This window comes from Glycine max, chromosome 19 (genome assembly GCF_000004515.6).
Source record: "Glycine max cultivar Williams 82 chromosome 19, Glycine_max_v4.0, whole genome shotgun sequence".
In the NCBI taxonomy this organism is placed as follows: Eukaryota; Viridiplantae; Streptophyta; class Magnoliopsida; order Fabales; family Fabaceae; genus Glycine; species Glycine max.
The window spans coordinates 34,781,703-34,804,470 of NC_038255.2; the positions used below are offsets into that span (position 1 = coordinate 34,781,703).

General features: G+C 30.0%; 1 protein-coding gene across 1 annotated transcript; it reads right to left on the reverse strand.

Moving 5' to 3' along the window:
* Nucleotides 1–6,755: 6,755 nt before the first annotated feature.
* Nucleotides 6,756–9,112, reverse strand: LOC100807171 (NAC domain-containing protein 83). The gene is made up of 3 exons (XM_003553913.5): nt 8,730–9,112; nt 8,065–8,324; nt 6,756–7,762 (listed from the first exon to the last, which is right to left on the reverse strand). The coding sequence occupies exons 1-3, from the start codon at nt 8,911–8,913 to the stop codon at nt 7,559–7,561; spliced, it is 648 nt and encodes a 215-aa protein (XP_003553961.1). The 5' UTR covers nt 8,914–9,112; the 3' UTR covers nt 6,756–7,558.
* Between the last annotated feature and the right edge of the window lie 13,656 nt (nt 9,113–22,768).

Consider the following 22,768-nt stretch of genomic DNA (forward strand, 5'->3'; position numbering starts at 1 on the left):
ACAAACAAGTAAATGATTAATCTAATTTCTACTTTTTATGTTTCTCTTTAATTTGTATTGTTCACTTTATATTAATGTATTATGTTATTTTTATTACTAAAAGATTATCTAAATTTTAAATAAACAAAAATATTTAAATAAAATAATATTAAAAAGGTATAATATATTTTAAATAATAAAACATTAAAAAAATATATAACATTAAATAAAATCATAAAAAATATACAACATATTAAATAAAACTAATAACAAGTAAAATTAAAATTATTTATTTAATAACTAAATCAATAATTTATTTTACAATTTTAAAAAATTTGAAAACAAAACAAAATAAAATAAAAAGATTACCTTAAAAAATTTTAAAACTTTTATTAAATAAAAGAAAGGTATTACAACTTTGAAGTCATAATACAAAAAAGAAAGAAAAAAAGTTTTATGACTTTGAAGTGGTAAAAGAAAAAAAAATTACAACTTTAAAGTCATAGTTTTACTACTTTAATTAAAAAAATTAAAGTTATAACATGTATTATGAGTTATTTCTTTTTGGTAATTAATTTAAAATTGACCCATATGAAAAAAAAAACCCTATCGGGTAAAAAAGCCACAATTTGAAGCAAACCCATTTTTCGCAGTCAACGCCGACAAACGACTTCTTAATCCTTTGTTCGGTAATCCTTCTCTTCTCCGTCTCCAGTGATTGCCAAGGATGACAACTTTTGGTCAAAATAAATCGGACCCTCCAAAAATGTTTTGATTTTGTCCATGGTTTAAAAATAGGTTTTTTTCATTTTCAATTTTGGTAGCTGTTTTTTTAGTCCTTCTGCCTATGAAGCTTTGCATTCTAGAACTAGTATTTGGTGGTGAACAACTTGAGCTAGTTGTTCGTGTTGAATTTTGTACTTCGCTCATTTTTCTTCGCTCTTTGATAATTGAGTCACCATGCTGTACTACTTCTTATTAGGATAGAGATTGAAAATGAAAATACAAAAATGTGGAATTATGGCACATGTTGGAATGAGGGGGTTGCTCTATTCACCTGCCGTCCAACAAAATAAATAAAATAATTTTTTTAAAATATTCTTGCAAGATTTAGCAAAATGAAGGTAATGTCTGAGTGGATGTGCCAAAGTTATGTTCGTTTATGTCAGTTGCTTATTCCTTTGTCATGATAAAAAAATTTATATTAAATATGCAAGCATGATGATTGTGAAAGCTATAGGTTTTTCCCCACCTTTCTTTTAACCCTTTTATCTAGAGGAAGCATATAATTTCTAAGAAGCACTAAATTGATGAAGAATAAATGCTTAGATACCTTGGTCTTTTACCCACCTAATCCATGTTTCCGAAGATAGCTTTGTAAATATTATTTCTCTAATTCATTGTCATAACCGGAAAATGTTGGTCAGCAAGATGCAAGAATTTAGTAGGTATAAGTATAATTAACTTTCTTCAAATGCTTGATGTTGTCAACTATGGATTCAGTACATGAATGAGTGAAAATTGAAAAATATCTTATTCTCCAAAACAACTTAGATTTCTGGTTTTGGCTTGAAACAATGCCTATGATATTTTAAATTTTTATATATCTAATACAGGAAGTTATAGAAGATATAGCGATATCTTAATGACCTTTATTTGATGCCAAAAATTTAAATCGCTTTGTTGTCTGAACAGAGTGCTTTCCCTTCCCTAAGGCAGCATGGAACACTAAAGGAAGTGCTTCATGAGAGGAAATTAATTGAATAAGGAATTAACCATTCTCATTGATTTTTACTGATGTGAATACAAGAGTTATGCAAGAATAAAGGTGCAAATAGCCGTGCTTCTGTAACTCCATGGGACCACATGGCTGTGAAAAAGAAAACCTGCACAACTAGCTGTGAATAACACACGTATTACCTCCTCTCAAGTGGATATTTGGTGAAGATCAACCATACCAAGCTTGGTAAGAAGTTTGCTGAAAGGAGCAGGTAACAGAGCCTTAGCGAAAAGATCAGCTGCTTGATCTTTGGAAGAAATAATCTCCTTAGCCACTACACAAAATTGATGCCCTTCTGTCTTGGCAGAAATTTAAATTTACCTTTTTATCTCTTCTCATGATGGCTTACTAGATTTAATTTTGAGATGAAAACGGGAAATAAAAACAATAATAGTTTAGTGAATGATGATGAATTTGATATATATTATGTTATTATAATTAAGTTTTTCTAAAATAGGAAGGATAATTCAATGAAAGTAGATAGATTATCTTCACTATTCTAATCTATCAATTTACATGTCGTAGCAAGTGAAGCTCTTAATCCCTCATTGCCTAGGCACAATGACCCAGGAAATTAAAATAACTTCATTTCATATAGTCTATCAAATTAAAATATTGAAATGACTTCTTTTTTTAAGATTTATCATGTTCTTCATTTTCAGAAAACCGGTGAGGTCGTGAGGATAAATTGATTTATATTGTTACTTTATATCTTCTTATTATAGTCTGTATCTCTAGTTTTATGTTTCTTCTTATTATAGTCTGTATCTCTAGTTTTGTATTGTTACAATTGTACTTATTGTTTAATTATTAATATGACTAATGCAAATGAAAGTGAGCTCAACTAATAAGATTGAATGGAATTTATGCAATTATTTGATTCTTGATCTTAATTTTGCTCAGAACAACGTATCCTTATAATTGTTTAATAATGTTTGGAATCCATAAACAAGTAAGAAATGAATCTTATGCATTAATATTTTTGTCCTTTGAAACCGTTGACCAGTTTTCTAACTAGTGATGATGATAACAAAGATTGGTGCTTTGGCATTGATGCCCGGATGCTGGTTGCAATATGTGCATTCACTTTTACTACCTCTTGGTTGGAAATTCACCTAGCTCAGTAAGAGTACCAAAGTAGGTGAAACATTACCTCGTTATGTATTAAACAGTAAGTGTTCATATCTTACCCTCCTCCCCTTCCTGTTTTATCTTTATTGGATTCCCATCTCCTTCTTTTGGGGATTTTGGTAGAAATCACTCAATGGAATAAATCTTCCTATCTAAAATGTACTTCATTCTTATAATCAGGCAATCAGAAAATATAATGTTTTATTTTTATTTCTCTTGGCATTGTAGCACTACATGTATTTATCTTCAAAAATCTTTGTTACACATATATAGGGCTCCTCATTTTACTTAATTAAATCTTTTCTTTCTACCTACACCATTTGTATACCAGTTTCAACTCTATCCCTTGTTCAAGTTTGCTGCTTTAAAACTTAGTTACTATTCCCACTATTTTTCCAGAACATTTACTTCTTTCTGTTTTCCTTAATTCTCACAGTCACACCAATGCACATAAAAAAATATTTAAAATATGATGGTGTACGATACAAATGATGGAATTGTTTGCGATCTTTACATAAAGAGTTAGGTTATTCTTAATGGTGGAGTGGAGTTAATTATCTGGGTATCCTAAGATCCAACTAACTGGGTTCATAAATCAGGATCTCTATGGCTTATGGAACTGCTTGCATACTAAAAGTGGATGGTAGGTTATCATAAGACTGAACATGTAAGGTACACTTATGTGGAAAATGTGTTGTAAGTAGGTAAAGACAACAAAGATAAAATTTTATTTTTATTAATTAACTCTTCCTACTTCATTCTTCTAATCAATCTTGATTGTATTGGTTTATTGAATGAAGCTGTTATAAAAGCTTGTGTTCAGAATTTATGACGGTTGTTGAAAATGAAAATCTTGGGCTCAGTTTCGAAATGTAATGTTATGCATAGGACTCTAGGGTACAAAGTCGGAATTTAACCTGGTTGTTTATTCATTTACGTCACAACTCAAAAAGAAGCCCTGCATTCAGCTCCTTTCTTCGTCATTGGATTATTATAACTAATTTTTCTTGCTCAAGTTTTTTTTATGCTGCCATATAGCATGTTAGAGAACATGTGCTGCATGCCTTGGTTCTTGTTTAGCTAGATTGGTGCAACGTTGTTAAGTGTCACATCGTGAATAATGTTACATTGTTTCCTAGATTGAATGACTCGATGCCTTGTTCTTGTAGGAAAAAAAAATGAGAATTTCTCCTTTGCTTGTGTTGTTCCCTCTCTCTCCTTTCCCTCGTGGAAAATTTTAATAATAGAAGTCAAAATGCATTTTATTAGTTTTGGTATCATAGTTAAACAAACACTGTTGTTATAAATAGCATTACAATAGCTACATGTTTGGCAGCTCCATTAAATGTTAAAGCTGCACAAGTACAGAAACACCTTAGTACGTGGATTTGATGCTATAATGTAATAATAGCTAGGATTCAATGCTATCTTCAACATACAAAAACTTTGGCGGGAGAGTCATTCTCCAATGACCTTTTACAAAATAAACATTATAATAAACTTCTATTATGTACACAAAATCTCGCACTGATTCCAGACTCTAGTGTGAATTTGTGTGCATGACTAAACAAAATTTAGAATGAGAAACAAGGGGGAAAAAAAGAAGAAGATCTAGAACGTCGTTATCAGCACCTCCTAATTTTTTCACTGTTCATCAAATCTTGACTATGATTGTAAAGAAACTTTAGTAGATATGGTCCAGTGTGTAGGTCTGCTTCATTTGACAATTTTGGCCCGGAAAGTCAGCAAATACTACGCAACCTCACATTACTGTGCATGATGTCAGTGACGTGAGGAATTTTACTAGTGATTCACAAAAATCCCCTATATCAAAGATTCTACTACCATGGCTGCAATAAACTTTGGTCGGCAGTTCTAACTCGGTTGCTTTTGAACTTGACTCATTTTTCTTTACATACTATGCTCACGTTGAGAGATACCTCACATGCTTGTTGAATCCAATGTCTTAACACCATGTACAAAGTATCCATACTTTACTAATAAAATGTATATATCATGGATAACGCTATAGTCTGGCTACTTTAACTTTCATCAATTTGGTCCTTCCAACTTTAAAAAACAGTAATTTTTGTTTTTCATTGCATATGATCTTCACTATGAGGGATAACAAAAATGATCGACCGAGTTTTATAAAATTTGGAGACTAAATTGATTAAATTTAAAGTTGAGGGAGTAAAATAAGTTTCATTAAAAGTCCAAATATTGAGAACATATTTTACCCATTATTATAAAGTCATGAGTAAAGTTTAATAAATAAAAAGTGAGATTTATGAAATTTTATGATGTTTAATAAATTTCATTGTGTTATTAGTGTGTTTTTTCTTACAATTAAATATTTGAGCGTTTTAGTATTATGTACCTCATTTATCAAATATCTATAAGAGGGTTATTTAGTTTATTGATACGTATGAATTGATTTGTACACAACCATTTGAAATTATAAAAACAGAAAACCTAATGCGGTCCAGCACCACTTGTAGGGGGAATGGGATTCAATTTGAAAGAAGGTGATGGGATTTCCGGGTTTCGGTCTATTTGTAATATTCCCATATCTAATTATGTATGTTACTATATATTTTGGTAGTAAGTGTATAGATCTATATTAGTACGATTGTTCTTGTAATTGATGGTTTCAACAACCGCAAAAATAATTTTATAAATCGTCAACAGCGTGGGCATTATTGACAAGAATCTTATTCTCAATGCGAGGGGTTGCGTTATCTAAGCTTGCGGGAGAATCTTATAAGAATATTTTGTGCCTTCACCCCTTCACCTACTTGACCAACACCAAGTTTTCCCTTTTGTGCCTTGTTCGCTTCACTAACTCGACCAACGCCAAGTTTTATAATTCAATTATTCTTATCATGTCGAATATTTTTTTAATGACAATGCATAGTTTTTTTATTTATTAAATTTCAGAGGACTAAAGTGGCTATCAATCATTATTATAACTAAAATGCCTTTTGAGTAACCTATTAAAACAAAATCCGCTTTGCCTTGCTTCCTATTAGAAGAAAAGTTTATTGTCAAAAAGACACATTTGATATATAGATTTCACAATAAAAATCTAGTTTTATTCCTTGAACCATATATACTCGAAGATGTTCAAATATCTATTTTCCTTATATCCTCACTTTCACCAAGAAGAATAATAATCTTTTGCTCCTTAACCTGAAAGGAAGAATTTCATAAATGGAGTATTGAGTGCTATGGAAAGAAGGATGCGAATCAAATCCACGTGCTGGTGCCTCAAAAACTTAGGCACTACGATCCTTGTTGCGAGGCTTGTATGCCTATACCCATAGGGTATCGCTTATTTTTTCATAAAGGTTATGATTAGATAATAAAGAACCTCTTCTCTACTTTCTTTGGTGGATGCCCCCCTTTTGTGTGTATTCTTTGGATTATTGTTACCATACTTTGGATCGTATTTTTGTCTCAAAAAAATCATTTCCCTTTTGATAATTATAAGCAACAGTCAACGTTATTCGGAATAGGGATTTTCATTTCCCCCTCATGATAACCATTCTCAATTTGACATACAAAATAAAATAACGAAAAATACTCATTTGATCGTATACATAAACAAATTTTATTTTTTAATCCTATACTTAAAAATCATCCATTTCATTTCATGTGCAAAGACTTTTGTACTCTTTTTTATCCTGATTATTACAAAATGGTAAGAATTAAAAGGTAAATTTTTCCTAACAGTAAGGACTAAAAAGAATTACAAACACTACAATGAATGAGTCTGTAGGAAGATAAAAATTTATACCAAATACTAAATAAGCATTTTTTTTTCATAAAATAAAGCACGTTAGTGGAGAGTATTACCAATTAATGAATAATAAACAGTTGCTTCTTATTAGTAAATTTACGAGCCCATACACAAAACAAACTTCCATATAAAGAGATCATACACTCCAAAAGCATAAGATTTAATTGCTGTTTTAGTCTTTAAATTTGAGGGATATGTTTTTTTAGTCTTTAAAAATATCTTTTTTGTCCTTGAATTTTGACAATTTATTTTTTAGTCCTTAACATAATAAATTGATATTTAATGACGATTTTTAGTGTCTTGTGACAGTTTTATAACACTATAATTTATGAAAACTAAAAATCACCATAGAGCATCAATTTATTATAATAGAGACTAAAAAGAACAATTTATTAAAATTCAAGAATTTTTTTTTAAATTTAGAAACTTAAAAAAGCACACATCCTAAATTCAGAGACTAATGACAATTAAACATTGTTTAAAGTTAGTTTTGATACCAAAAACTAATTTCTATACTTATTTTAAAATTTGTTGAAATGGCAAGAAAATGAATTGATTTTTCAAATTAAGTCATAGTATTGATTCAATTTGAATTTGTATTTCAAAATTGTCATAAGATGTTTAAAACTGTCACAAAATACAATAAATTGACATAAAAATGTTAGAGATAAAAAAATAATTCTTCAAAATTCAAAGACAAAAAAAACATTTTTAAATTTCAAAGATTAAAAAATATATATCTTAAATTCAAAGACTAAAATATTAATTAAGTCGAAGGATAATCATAATAGTAATTTGGTGCCTATGGGCTTCACAATTGATATCTTGCACTATTGAAGGTTTTGAGCAACTTGTAGTCTAACTAATTAGGAATTTTCACTAGTAGCAGGAGAGGGAGGACCAGTCCCAATGCAACTCTCCATTGTGAAATCAATGACAATGGGTGCCTCATCCATAACTTCTTCCTCACTGCTGCTGCTGCTAGAGGTCTCCCCTTCAGACCCTTTCGCCTTCTTTCCCTTTCTTCCCTCCTTCTTCTCGAATATGCGGTACACAGCCACAGAAGACACCTACATTAGAGTTCAAAATTCAGTCATTAGATACTCACACACAAGACTCAAAAACCAAATGCAACTCGTAAGCTTAATTGAAATAAAATGCATTGCTTTAAATGTGGTCAATTTTAATTAGAGTCATGGTAAGTGTCATTATAAATGTTCACCCCATTTAGAGGTAAAAAGAAGGGAGAGAAAAAAGAAGAGCAGTAAAGGTAGAGAAAGAAAAGAAAAAGTAAAATTTAGACGATAAAAGGAGTGAATGTATGTTTATAATTTTTAGTAATAATGACAGTGGATACTGTTGTATTGTTTACCATGGAAGGAAGTGATTTCGACACAAGGCGAAATTCATGCATCAGCCAATTAGATTTGGCAAAACCATTGCCCTTGGCCTCCCAGAAAGCCAAAACGTTCCTTTTTGCCACAACCTGATCGTTAGAGAGCTCAACATCTTGAGCTTCCTCTATTGTTCTCCATTGACCGTTCCCGGCTTCTCTCTTGTTAAGGTTATCGAACACACAGGTCCTCAAATCATGGAAGAAAAACCTCTGCCAATTCAAATACTTATTACCACCTGAAAAGAAAACAAACGAGATTAAACTCAATCAAAACACCATTTTGATCCAACTGGTTTGTTCATTCATTGGGGCATGGAAAAATTGGATTTTTTTTTAAGACAAGACACATTGTTCACTGACAAAAGAACAATAAAAAAAAAAACAATAATTCAGCGACAACACACATCAAACTTGACCCAAAGGCTTAGTTGGATCCCTGTAGAATAAATTTTTATGAAGAACACAAAAGTTTAAGTGTGACCAAACTTGAAACTAATGATTAGTTTTGTAACTAACCTAAAAGATCGAAATTTGAATAGGTATACATTTGGGTTCCACTAGAAAGTCAGATGGTACAAAAAATAAAAAATAAATTGAAAGCAAATGGAAAGAGAGGATTTGTGTTTGTGTTCTAGACCAACCTCCTGGCAGCTCCCAAGGCACTGTTTGGTAAACATCACAGTCTTGAATGAGGTCATTAGGGAGTGGTTGGGCCATGATCCTCTTCCTAAGGTAGTAACCAGCAAGAATTTCATCACTTGGATCAAATCTGTATCCAACTGGGAGCTTGTAGGTCTTGCCTTCAATTGGGTTTAAGACTTCCATCTCAAAGACCTTTGCCTTTGGAGAAGAAGGAGAAGGGAAGGGACTTCTTGTCTCAGCTCTTAGAGTGAATCACTGTGGCAAGGCATGATGTAAGGAATTTAATTTATAGATAAAAGACATGCAGAGTGATGGATGTGTCTGATAAGAGAGAGACGGAAAGAGATATCAGATGTGGAGAGAGAAATGAAAAAAATGAGAAAACATAACTCATATATGGTTAGAAGTCTTAATTTATGTTTGACTTTGTGGTAGGAATTGACGGTTTTTCTATATATTTATATATTATTTTCAAGAGGTGGATGAACGTTTTCACAAAAAGAAATGGTAGAATTTATTACTATCAAATAAATGCAGTAAAAAAATTAATATCAAATAAATAATTCATTAAATACATTGAGTTGGCTTCAATTTTGAATTTGGATATGACAAAAAATATTAAGTCACGCTTGGATTGAGTGTCGATTTTTTGTTTTTATTTTTATTATTTAAAAATAATTTCTATTTTCAAATTTTTAAAATTTAAAAAACATGTATGAAGAAAAAAGTATTTTTAAGTGTTATCAAAAATATTGATTTTTTATTTTTAATTTTAGGATTATTTTTGAAAATATTTTCAAAAAAATCTTTTTTAAATTTTAAGCAAATATATTTTTATTCTTATTTTCTATTTTTTTTTGGAAAATAAAAACAAAATATATTTAAAACAAGTGTCACCTTAATTACTTTTTAATGAGATTAATATTATAATTAATTAAGAAACATGTTTAAGTTGAATGTGTGTGAATTATTGTAAATTTTCTTGTATTTATTTTTTATTCTTACATAATAAAGAAAACATACAAGCTTAGGTAATTAAATAAAATTCGATTAATTGATTAAATAATCTGTTTGAATTGTTATAATTTTTTATATATTTAATTATTGTGGGTAAAAAGAAAATTGCATGAGCACTGTAAAAATTACAACTAATGTAGTACTGATCGTGCGTGGTACATGTGTAGCTGAAGGAGTAACTTTCTTCTCTCGGTCAATTGACCATGGACTGTTCAACATGTGTTACACGTTTGACATTGACAGTTTATTTTATTTTATTTATTTAATCGGTGGCATCTTTTGAGTTACTCTACTTGGTTAACTCTAAAACTTTTTAGTGTTTAATATTTTGTTTTAGTACTTAATTAATTAATAAATTTTTTATTTATTTTATAATAAATTAATAAATTTTATTTTAGTTTCAATTAATAACAAGTGAAAATTTTTTATCAAAAAATAAACATAAAATTTATTAATTTAGCCGGAACTAAAAATAAATATAATGATTAAAAATAAAATTGTTATTTTATTATATACTCAATAAAAAAAATTTATTAGAAAAAAAATACAAAAATTAAATATTTATTAAGGATTAAAAATATATTTAAGTCTAATAATAATAATATGCAAAAAAAAATTATTATACACAAATAATCATGGACTCATGGTAGCATGTTAATATTTTATGTATCCCACTTTATCATTATCAATCCCTAATTGTTTTATTTTTTTTTAACTTTTTATGGTATTTTATTTTTTTAACTTAACAAAAGAAATTATAATGTAAGGTAAATATTTAAACTGAGAAGCAAAACTTTATCTTATTAAAATAAGGAAAATTTGTCATATTACTAATATATTTACTTATTTATCTCTTTTTTAGTATTAAGAGAATATTGATCAATATATTTTTTTATCCATAAAAATCAAACTCAAATATTAAGAATTTATCACAACTCGCACGCATACACTAGTTAATTAATTGGGCTAAATTTCTTAATTGTTTGATAAAGATGTACAAAACTCTTAAATGAATGCATGATTCTATATTTTTCATCTCCAAGCACTTTTTTTCAGTTGACTTTTTCCTTAAGTTAAAAATTAATTATCATATATTAATGTTTTAGGAAGGAGGAAACTTAAGGAATAAGAAAATCTAAAATAAGGCATGCATTTAATGATTTTGGAAGAAGCCTAAAATGCAAAGTATCAAATATTTTTTTTTTCTTATAGGTTGAAATCAAAGACGGTCTTTACAAGTTTACAATAACTCATACATCTTGTTGGATCAACTAAGCTAGACCCTTGACAAATCATCTTAATTAAAACTTGTGAAAAAATAAAATATAAAATAAGATAGTATTAAATGTGACATATTTTTATGTTATAAAATAGACTAAAATATGTTTTAAGTCTTCATAAATATGTAAATGTTTGGAATTCATTCCTGCAAAAATTTTAATACGTTTTTTGGTCCTCACAAAATCGACATGTCATTTTTTTACCCAGAGCAATATGTGGATTGCTTTTTTACATCGACTATCTGCACAATCAATGTAAACATGACACATTTTACATCAGTTATATGCATAATCAATGTAAAAAACGTCACATTTACATCAATTATATGCATAATCGATAAAAAAAAAGGTCATCATCATAAGTTTGGATTTTACAAAAACATATTGTGAGAACGAAAAACATATTAAAAATTTTACAAGAATGAATTTTAAACATTTTCACATTTATAGAAACGGAAAATATATTTTAACTTATAAAATAAGGTTAAATTTTATATTATTACTAAAACATTAAATATATTTAATATTTTAATTATTTTACAATATTAAGAAATGTTTTATAATATTAATGCATGCCAGATTCTACATAGGGAAAAATAATTTGATACGCTAGTCTTTGAAGAAAATACATGTTATAAATAATAGGCTAAATAATACATATAGTTATTTGTCTTATTTTTTAGATTTGGTTTGTTATCTTTTTTTTAGGAAATTTAATTTAGTCTTTAAATTTTAAATTTGGATCAATTTGGTCCTTCCGTTAGCTCAGAATTAACGTGGTTAATAATTTTAACATAGTGGAAGTTAAAAATTACACAAAATAATATTTATTAGTTTAGTCGTGTTTTTGGATGCATATTAACATAGTGGTGGTTTTTAGTTGCTAGTTTAATATTTAAAAGTTAGAAAACTAAAAACTACTTTTTAAGGTGGTCTAATTCAATTAGTTAATTAAGCAGAGTGCGTGAGTTATTATAAACTCACTAACACTATCTTCAATTCCCTCCGATAAAAAAAAAGTCTATTTTCATGTTTGATTTTTCTCATTTTGTTCTATGAATGATAAAATTGTTTAAGGAGTTTTTCCACCTTGTGTTTTGATCAATGTATTTGAAAATAAATTAGGAGAGTATACAGATAGGATCTAATCTGCGAACCCACCCAATCTAACCCAACTCAATTAGATTTTTATGGGTTAGATTGAGTCATTAGATTGAATTGGTTTTAGTTTAATGAATCTAATTAAAATTGGATTGTGACGTGTTTGGAATTTTAGATCCTACCAAAACTCAACCCAACTTGCATATAATTAAATTACTACTATAAAAACCTTAAACTAAACACATTTCATTCTCAATGTAATACATTGTTTTAGAGTTTATCTCTTATTTTTTATTTTAAGGTAATGTATTTTTTTATGAATGATATTGTGAGTATATATTTATGATTTTTTTTCTGTTTATCATATGAATAGTACTGTATAGTTTCAAACCAAAAGATAAGGTGCATACATATTGGGAATTGAATTTTTATCACTAAGGTTTACGTAGCTTAAATGCAAAGTGAAAGATTGCATTTTACTAGATGAACCTTAGTTGAATGGATGTATTGGAAGTTGTTTTTGTTTCAACTTCCAAGATAACTTATTTATTATAGTTGGTAACAATCTTCACTATAAATAGAAAAGAGAATTAGTGGAGAAACATAACACATGAAGAGAGAGTGTGTGAGAAGAGAGATTGTGAAACAAAGTCACTTTGTTGAGAGAAAAGTGTTTTTGTGTGAGAGTATTATCATTTCTTGTAACCATTGAGGGAGGTACTTGGGTTTGTAGAGTGATACACTATTTGGGGTGGGTCATAATCTTGTAATAATTTTTGTGATAATGAAATGCTTTTTGAGACGATTACGTGGATGTAGACAAGAAGTGTCTAACCACGTTAAATTCTTGTGTTTGTTATTATTTTTCTACGGTGTAATCTTTGTGTATGTTCTCATGATCCTTGGTGGGTGTGAGTAATTTTATTTGAGAAAGTGTTGATTATCCAACAAGTACAATGTTTTATGAACATTAATATTTAAAAATATCCTTACTATTTTGTAAAAAAATAAAACATTCATACTATTTTTGAATTGGAGGATTTCTTTAATTTTTTTCCAATACTTAAAAGAGGTGACAATTTTTAATGATTCAACTCAATAATCAACCCAATCCAATTAAATCCAATTAAAGTTGGATTGTGTTAGATTGGATTGACAATAAGAAAGGTAAATACAATCAAATTTAACCCAATTAAATTTAATTAGATTGGATTAAAAAATAAGCTAAACTCAATAACCTCGATCACTTACACTTCTAAATAAAATGATTCATTCAAGCATGTATCAAAATCAAACATTTTTCTTGTGGTGAGTTTTACGAATCCAATTGAGGGATTCAAATCACCTCTCCCATCCAAGCAACATAATATAAAAATTGTTTCATTCTGATCAAGAATGAAAGAGAACAATTTTGGTTAAGTTTTTGGGGAAAAATTGTTTCATTCCGATCAAGAACGAAAGAGAACAATTTTGATTAAGTTTTTGGGTTGGAGAAACCCATTTTTGCATTACATTTCTAACATGACCCCTTCAATTCTTTCGATCTAAGCAACTCTTGTCACTTTGATTGGAATGTGTCGATCTAGAGTAATCTCATGTCAATTTTAAGATTCATGAAACAAAATTAGATAAATCAAACATGAAAATGGGCTATTTCTTTGCAAAGGGTTTTTTAATTTCTATAATTTTAAAATTATATATAGTGGAAATTTTTAACCACTGTTATATTAATTATGCATGTAGAACTAGTCCAAGCTAGTAAGTATTGTTTTGTGATGATTTTTTACTATCATTATGTTAAAATTATTAACAAGTTCGGAACTTATTTTCGCACATACCTACCATTGGGATTTTCGAAATAATATTTGTGGTGAGGGGAATGTCCCTCACATGTAGCTCTTTGTTTTTCCCTCATACACCCAAACCTATCCAAGTAAAATTACAATCCCAGACTCATTAACTGTTGGATCGTCGTGAAATTTGGACATAGGTTCAGAATGTATTTTCTCACATCCCCACCATTGAAATTTTCGAAATAATGTTTGTGGTGAGATCAATTTCCCTCACACAAAGACAGTGCAACGAAGGCTTGAATCCCTTCTCCTTCTCTCTGGCACTTGGAAACCCTAGCAGAGCAACCGGAGGAAAAGCTTCGGGAATCTTAGGAAACCACTAGAGATGCCACTATCACTACCGGACTACACACGTGAGGCCATTTAGAGGTAAGGGATGAGTTTATCGCAATTAGAGTTAGAATGAACATGTGTAGGGATCCTTAGAGGATTAAATTGAGGTTTATATTAGGATATTTATTGTATTGTAATTATTCCTGTATGATTATGTGAAATTGTTTGAGGGGCTTTCCTCCCCATGTTGTGAGAAACATTTTTGTATAATTTGTTTGTGTTTTAGATAAGATTTATTAGATTAGCATGTTAAATTGTTATATTGGGATCATGAAATTGTGATTGAAATTGTGTATAAGTGATAAATTCAATATGTGATGAATTGTGAGATATCATGTTGCTTTATAACATTGTTATTGAGATTAAGTATAAGTGCAAAGTTGAACATGTATTAATTTGTGAGATACACGTAAACACTGTTGGATCAAGTGGTCTCAGAATAATTAAGAAGGGGGGTTGAATTAATTATTCCTAAACTTTTACTGATTAAAAAATTACTCTTCTAAGGCTTTTACTATGTTGTTAAGAGAATAAGGAGTAGAAGAGAAACTTAACCAAAAGTAAAAGCGGAAATTAAAATGCACAGCGGAAAGTAAAAGAGTAGGGAAGAAGGAGACAAACACACAAGAGTTTTTATACTGGTTCGGCAACAACCCGTGCCTACATCCAGTCCCCAAGCGACCTGCGGTCCTTAAGATTTCTTTCAACCTTGTAAAAATCCTTTTACAAGCAAAGATCCACAAGGGATGTACCCTCCCTTGTTCTCTTTGAACCTAGTGGATGTACCCTCCACTAGAACTGATCCACAAGAGATGTACCCTTTCTTGTTCTCAGTCAAACCCAAGTAGATGTACCCTCTACTTGTACCACAAAGGATGTACCCTCCAATATGTTAAGACAAAGATCTCAGGCGGTTAAACCTTTGATACTTTGTGAATGGGGATACAAAAGAATTCTCAGGCGGTTAGTCCTTTAAAAACTTTTGTATAAGGGAAAGGGAAGAATCAAAAGAATTCTCAGACTGTGTCATTTTGAATTCTTTGACAAGGGAGAAGGGAGACACAAAAGAATTCAGGCGGTTAGTCCTTTGTTCTTTTGGAAAAGGGAGAAGAGAGACACAAAAAGAATTCAGGCGGTTAGTCCTTGGCGAATTATTTTTGGCAAAGGGAGAAGGAATGAAAAGAATGAATAGCACAAGTTTTCAAGGTTTAGAAAACCAGAAAACTTTGGAAAGCTTTTGGCACAAAGAAGAAGAAGAATTCAAAGAGATTCAAGGCTTGTAAAGGATTGTATGAATGATGATTGTTATTCTTTTTAAAATGCAAAACAAAGCCTTGCTTTATAGACTCTTCATGTCTGGTCAAGAGAACCATTTAGAAGAGTTATGACTTTTAGAAAAACTTAAAACCAATTTGAAAAAGTCAAAAACCATTTGAAGAGTTACATCTTTTGATTTATTCAGAAACAATCACTGGTAATCGATTACCAAATCAGTGTAATTGATTACACAAAGCTTTTATATGAAAGGATGTGACTCTTCACATTTGAATTTGAATTTCAACGTTCAAAGGCACTGGTAATCGATTACCAAAACATTGTAATCGATTACAGCTTTTTGAAATCAATTGGAACGTTGTAAATTCATTTGAAAACTTTTTCAAATCCATTTTGCTACTGGTAATCGATTACAATAATCTGGTAATCGATTACCAGAGAGTAAAAATCTTGGTAAACATGTTTTGAAAAAATCCATGTGCTACTCAGTTTTTGAAAAAACCTTTTCATACTTATCTTGATTAAGTCTTCTCTTGATTCTTGAATCTTGAGTCTTGAATCTTGATCTTGATTCTTGAAGCTTGACCTTGAATCTTGATTCTTGATTCTTGAATCAAATTTCCTCTTAACCTTGAAGTGTTCTTGATTCAATATTGAACATCTTGAACTCATTCTTTGATTATCATGATTGACCTTTGAGCTTTTTGTCATCACCTTTGTTATCATCAAAACATCTTTGAATCAATCTTGATTCATCATGAAGCTTTGCTTCTACAAACACGTGATGGTTGATTATGACATTGTGAGATGTTAAATTGTGGATATAAGATATGGTTGTGAATAAGTGTGTGGTTAATACTTGATGTGACAATTATCTATGTTGTGAGTTGTGAATTATACAATAACTGGACTAGTGTTTACCTTGAGAAAAATGTTTATGCATGAGGTGTTAAAATGAAAGTGTAGGGTTCCAAAATTAGGAACCTGAGGTGTTAAATTGTGGCACAATGTGCAAGGTATTAAAAGAAAAGTGTAGGGTTCCAAGTTAGGAACCTAAGGTATTAAATTGTAGCGTAATGTGTTAAATGTGTTTGAAAACAAGTGTGAGGTCGTGGATATTGTATAATTCATGAACAGTGTCTGCATGCAAAAGTTATTTTAGGGGTTGGACTTGAATCAGGAAGGTGAAACCCTAATAGATTCTTCGGAGTTTAGGCCTTAAGGGTAAATACACTTAGTTTAAGTGTTCCTTAAAATCTATATTGATCCCATATGTTTGGAACATTCTCGCAAAATAGAGTGACCCTGACTAGTCACATTATGATTTTACTTAGTGAGAATGATCGGACATACCCATTAGTGACGTGTCTTGTTACGTACTCCTAAGTGCTTTGTCTTGTTTTTCACTGATATGGTACCACATTGCATATAGGTTTAAGTCTTAGTATAATTGTTGCATAACGCCCATAAATGGTTTATTATGAAATTGATCAGTGTTGTTAAGCATTGATTTGAGTGTGTGATTCATGTATAACGTGATTGGCGATTGAAAATGAATTTTAAATGATAAAGTGGTGAAGTAACGTGGATTGTATTAAGTTGAGTTATTTTATAAATACTTTTATAATTTATATTGATTATGTCTTTGTTTATCTATATTTTATTTAGAAATGTGATAACTCACTCGTTGTGTGTTGTCTGTGTTTGGATCATGTGATGATCTCAAACCTTGTGTTTGTGGGACCAGATGACTAGGTGGATGATTTTAAAGAACCTTGTGCTAGAGGACGATGGAACACAATGCTATGATAGAATGTGGCATTGAGGCTTAAGTTTTTAGTTCAATTGCATGATGTTGTTTTACTTTATTTTATTTCACTATTTAACAAGATTTCTTTTATAAACTTTGACAGTCTTGTTTTAAGCCGAATATGTTTTTAAAAGTTTTATTTGGTAATAGTAAAGCGAATGTGACCCTTTTACCCACATGAGCTCTTTTATGCTTAAAATAAAATCATTTTAGTTAATTCCACATTTTTATATGTTTTTCTTATTTATATGTATGTCGGGGTAGAGGGTGTCACAACTTGAACCTGAAACAACGTCGTAATAGTGACAAAAAAAGAAGCATAAATTAGTTCATTCTCAAAAGAGACAATGATTAAACAAGGGAAAAAGTAAAAAAGAAAAGGGAAAAAAAGTGCCTTATTAGGTGTAACAGCATCGAAGACATAGACTTGGCTGCGAAATGAGAGCGCGAGCTGGCTAGAATCGTTGATAGAGATTTCAGGGTCCGAAACGATAGAAACGTCTTCGACAGCAACAACATTGTCTTCGATGGTGTGGGAACTGTAATGGATGCGGAGATGGGGCCGACGGTGTCTTCGGTGGAGACGATCTGGTTCATGGAGCCGAACATTACTGTTGTTGTTGTTGGAAAGAGGGTAGAATTACGCAGGTAAAGTAAAGAGGAACCCTAACCCTAATCCTACTTCTAACCTTATTCTCTTCCTCTTTCTCCGATTTGCTCTTGTTCCATTGATTCAACCTTTCTTTGATTCCTCCATGCCGACGAGGTCGGATCTTAGTCTGGCGAGCTCATCTGACCACCACTACGAAATGCATAAATTGTTGGTGTTAGGGAGTGCTTAGTTTGGTTTGGTTAGTTGGATGGAAAGGGAAAAGGTTAGAGACAGAGACTAGAGGGTGCTTGTCTGAGTCTAAAAAGGAGGTTTAGAAACAAAAATCATAGGATTTTGAAGAAAAGTGAGGTGGAAGAAATAAAGACGTGTTTTTTTTAGTACATATCGAGAGAGGGAGAGTGAGAATACATAGAGGCACAAGAGAGTAGAGGGAGACCTTAAAAAACTTCAAAAATATTCTAAGACAGTTTTATAAAACCGTCTTAGAATGACATCCTTCTAAGACGGTTTTGCAAAACCATCTTAGATTCGTATTTTCTAAGATGGTTTTTACAAAACCATTTTAGAATAGTTATATTTATATACAAAAATGCCACCACATTTCTTTCTACAATGGTTTTTTATCGACCGATGTTAAATCAACGTCATAAAAAAATATTTTTCTAGTAATGTCTCTAAGCTTCCAAAATTAATTTCAATCAAAAGAATCATGAAAAAAGAGCTCAGAAAAGGTTTTGACCTAAGATGATCTTTGTGTACCAAGATTCAAATCTTTCTTTAAAAGATCAAAGATTTGGCATCTCACATGGTCAACTTGTGCTGCAATGATATGATTTTCACGAATTAGGTGAATTCATTCCTTTAACTCTTTTGTTGATTCTTAGATTTGTGGGTAACTAAAATAGGATTTTTCAATTCCTTATAGTAGGTTTCTATAAGGGGATTTAGTCTTCTTTCTTGAGGGGTTCAAGATAGAGTAGGTTCTTTAAATTTTTGTGTGTGCAATGTTTGTAACTTGAAATTCATAGTGGAAAGATCTAACTCAGGTTGTTAGATCAACTAAATATAGGTCCTAAGAGACTGAACCATTATAATTTCTTTGTCCCGTTTATCTTCTTTTCTCTACTCTTAAAGATTTTGCATCTAATTCAAGTAATTGAAAGTTTGTCTTCAAGTCTTTGCATTCAATACACATCTTGGGATATACTTTGAAGTTTCTTTTTAAATCTTGTATGGTATATTAGTTTTAGAAAACAAGTTTTGAAATTAAGGAAGGGTGAAAGAAAGTTTGGAAACACCAAAATGTTAAAAGAGAATTAGAATTTATTCACCACCTCTAGAACTTTAGCCTATATCCTACATAGAGGTGGTACAAGAATTTGTTTGTTTAGGAGAAAAATGTGCTTTTAAAACTATTTAATTTGCTAGGCAGTGTTTTTTTTTTTAAACAAAGAGGAGCAAAATCATTGGGTCTACGTAGTGGATAGCACTTGAGGTTATACAATGATTTGAGCTTATACCCTTTTAAACTCAACTGAGTATTGCCTAATGTGAATTTCCCTTCTAAGAGGTGTTTTAAATAAAATTATAGGCTTGTCAGATCCCTCTAAAGGTAAAGCCTTCTTTTGGAAGGAGTTGCTTGATAGTCTGTCAATAAGAGACTTGCTCTTTTTTCAAACATGTTCTCCTTTAATTATTTGCAATATATCTCATATGTGTTCTTTTCAATAGGCATCAAGAGGTCTCTAACTACTTGTTTTTCTCTTGCCTAGTATTAATCCAGATTTGGTTTTCTTTGTATATGAGCTAGATTTAATGTTTTTTCACTTATCTCTAGTTTAGCTCATTTTCTGCACCAGGGAGGTTTTTGGTTTGCGGTAAAATAAATAAGGTTTGATCTCTGTAGTTAATGAGAATTAATATTTTATTTCATGGACGATCCTTTGATATATTTGTTCTGGTGGAAGTTATGAAGGTTTGGTCTTGATCTTGGTTCCAAGAAAATGTAAGAATGCATTTTATTTGTTTATCAAATTAGTGTGCGAAATAATTCAATGACATGTATATCTTTATGATGATCTTAAGAATGTCAAAATGGGTGGAATCGAAAGGATCAACTCATCTAACGTTTAAAATGGGTTAGATTAGGTTAGAAGATTGAACTTACCAATTTGCATAACTCAACTCAATACAATTAATTTAATGGATTAACAAGTTGGGTTGAACTGATCTGTTGAATATATTTATTTCTTAATTATTTTTTATAATTCTAAAATTAAGATATTTGAATGGTTTATTATACTACTATTTATAATAATTTATTTGTGTTCATCTTATGATTGATGTACATAATAATGATTTATGTTCTTATTTCTTATATATTAATTTATTTGTTGGCTTAACCTTGAGTTATATTTAACCTATATTTGTTATTTTTATTTTCTTATAAATTTTGACATATCAGTCCAATTCAACCTCTAATTTATAAGGATTGGGTTGAAATTTTTAACTCAATGACAAAAGGGATTCCCAATCCAACCATTTTTCTATATCTTGAGTTGGATTGGATTGATCTATGTTGACACCTTTAATTTTATTAGACTTTTTTTTTACATGAGTTAAAAATTCCTTTTATTTTTGTTATTTCAATTTCTCCCTCCTTTCAAAAAAACAAAAAGTGTGAGTTCTATGTCATCATGAATGTATTATATATCACAATCATTCATTACATGCATAAACATGCAACATCTAAAAATTTGCCAAAAATCATATAACACTTTTAGAAAGCTACATGTATGGTAATTAAAACATTCCCCAATTGGTCGTTTTGCTATTCTTTTACGCATGAGATCTTAATCTGACCCCGAATAAATCTAATATCTGATTTTTATTTTGATTCCTTTTGTTAAAATAAAAATATAAAACACAAGACATTGGTCTAGTTTTCTTGCCTATGGGAAGTCAACTTGTGCAACAATTTTGCGTGAGCCATTGAAAACTAATTCTAGCTCATTATACAAATAATTTATATATGATTTTCATCCAAAATCAAGACAGAAATTATCTTAAATGAAATCTTCATCCAGAAGAAAAATTTAGTAATTTGGTGATGAGAAATGAATCATGGAAATGACTTATTTGTACCGAAGAAGGTGTTTGCATTATTTTATATCTTCAACAAAAGCCAAAATAATGCATCATCTTATTTAATTAAAGTTCAATAAAGTTCGAATAAAATTCAAGATTAAACCTAGAAAAACAACACGAAACATGAAAACAAGGTTCCATTGAGCACGAGAGTAGAATTGTAAGAGTTCATGAGTTTTATAGCATAAAACTAATTATTGATGTAATCAAATGGTGGAAAACATGTTATACACATTCCAATAACATGCAAATGGCCTAAACATCAATCAAGATAGATTTAAGAGTTGTTAGCTTTGAACATAATTATTTGAATGATATACAAAGGAATTTACATATATATATTGCTAAATTATTCCATTGAAGGTGTATAGCAACTTCTAATCCTAATTAGGAAGTTTCATTTCCCACGCATAAGCATTCATAGGGTATGGGAAAAATGGATTTTTTTATAGACAATACACATTAAAAAAGGATCATGGATAATTTAAGGGGCATATGCAAAAGAAAGGATTAATTTAGTTATATATATATATAATTTTTTTTAACAACCTCCTGGCAGTCCCCAAGGCTCAGTTCCAAACACATCAGACTCTTGAATGAGTTTTTCAGGGAGTTGTTCACGTATGATCTTCTTCCTCAGGTAGTAACTCACGAGATCATCATCATTTGGATCGAACTTATATCCAACAGGAAACACATAGGTCTTTTCCTTGGTGATAGGGTTTATGATCTCCATCTCACAAAATGTCACCTAGAGACCTTTACTTTTCTTCTTTCTTTTTTTTTTTTTTTTTAACAAGAAGGAGCTTGTCTTAGCTCTTTTGGGTGAAGCAATGTTATAGGGACATGATGTGATGAATTTCATTTATAGATGCAAGACATGGGATGGGAATGGATCCTCTCATTAATTAAATGGTGTTATTATTTTTAAAACAATTAAATAACTTAATTTTTTTACAAGAATTAAATGACTACTAAAAATTCATAAGATGGCCACTGCATAGATCCTCTCTTTAATGGTGTTGACCAACATGCATGGAAATAGGTGACCATTTTAAAATTTGTGTATGTCTAAAAAGAGAGATGAATACAAATTTTGTAATGATATGGTTATTTAAAAAAATCATCATGAGAGAATCCATTCTCATGCATATATATGATGTCATTAATGTGCGTGAGTCATTCTATATTTGTTTGTGTAAAAATGAAGTGGAAAGAAATAGAGAATGGGGAGATGAGATAAAAATGTCAAATTTTTCTATTTGCTCGAGAAGAGAAATAATATGGAGACAAGTTATTTCTATGAGATCCATCATAAAACACTTTCAAATTGGCATGAAATGGGAGAAAAAATTAATCTTTCTATTTTTCATTTTTTTAATTTCTTAAAAAATTAAATATTTTTTTATTACATAAAAGATTTATAAAAAAAATAATAACTTTATGTTAAGAAAAAAATGGAGTAAATTTTTTAATTAATGTAAAATTATTATTTTTACATAATTTTTATTTGTTTCTACTCATTTAAATAAGTATTTCTTTCTTTCTTGTTTTTATTCATCCGAATAATACATCTCTATATTTGTTTCCTTTTTATTTTAGTCTTAGG

Coding starts and splice junctions, on each gene's coding strand:
- LOC100807171 (XM_003553913.5), bottom strand. CDS start 8,913: ATGGAAGTCTTAAACCCAATTGAAGGCAAGACCTACAAGCTCCCAGTT. Junction 8,325..8,729: donor GCCTTGGGAGCTGCCAGGAG/GTTGGTCTAGAA, acceptor TTTTCTTTTCAG/GTGGTAATAAGTATTTGAAT. Junction 7,763..8,064: donor CGAAATCACTTCCTTCCATG/GTAAACAATACA, acceptor ACTCTAATGTAG/GTGTCTTCTGTGGCTGTGTA.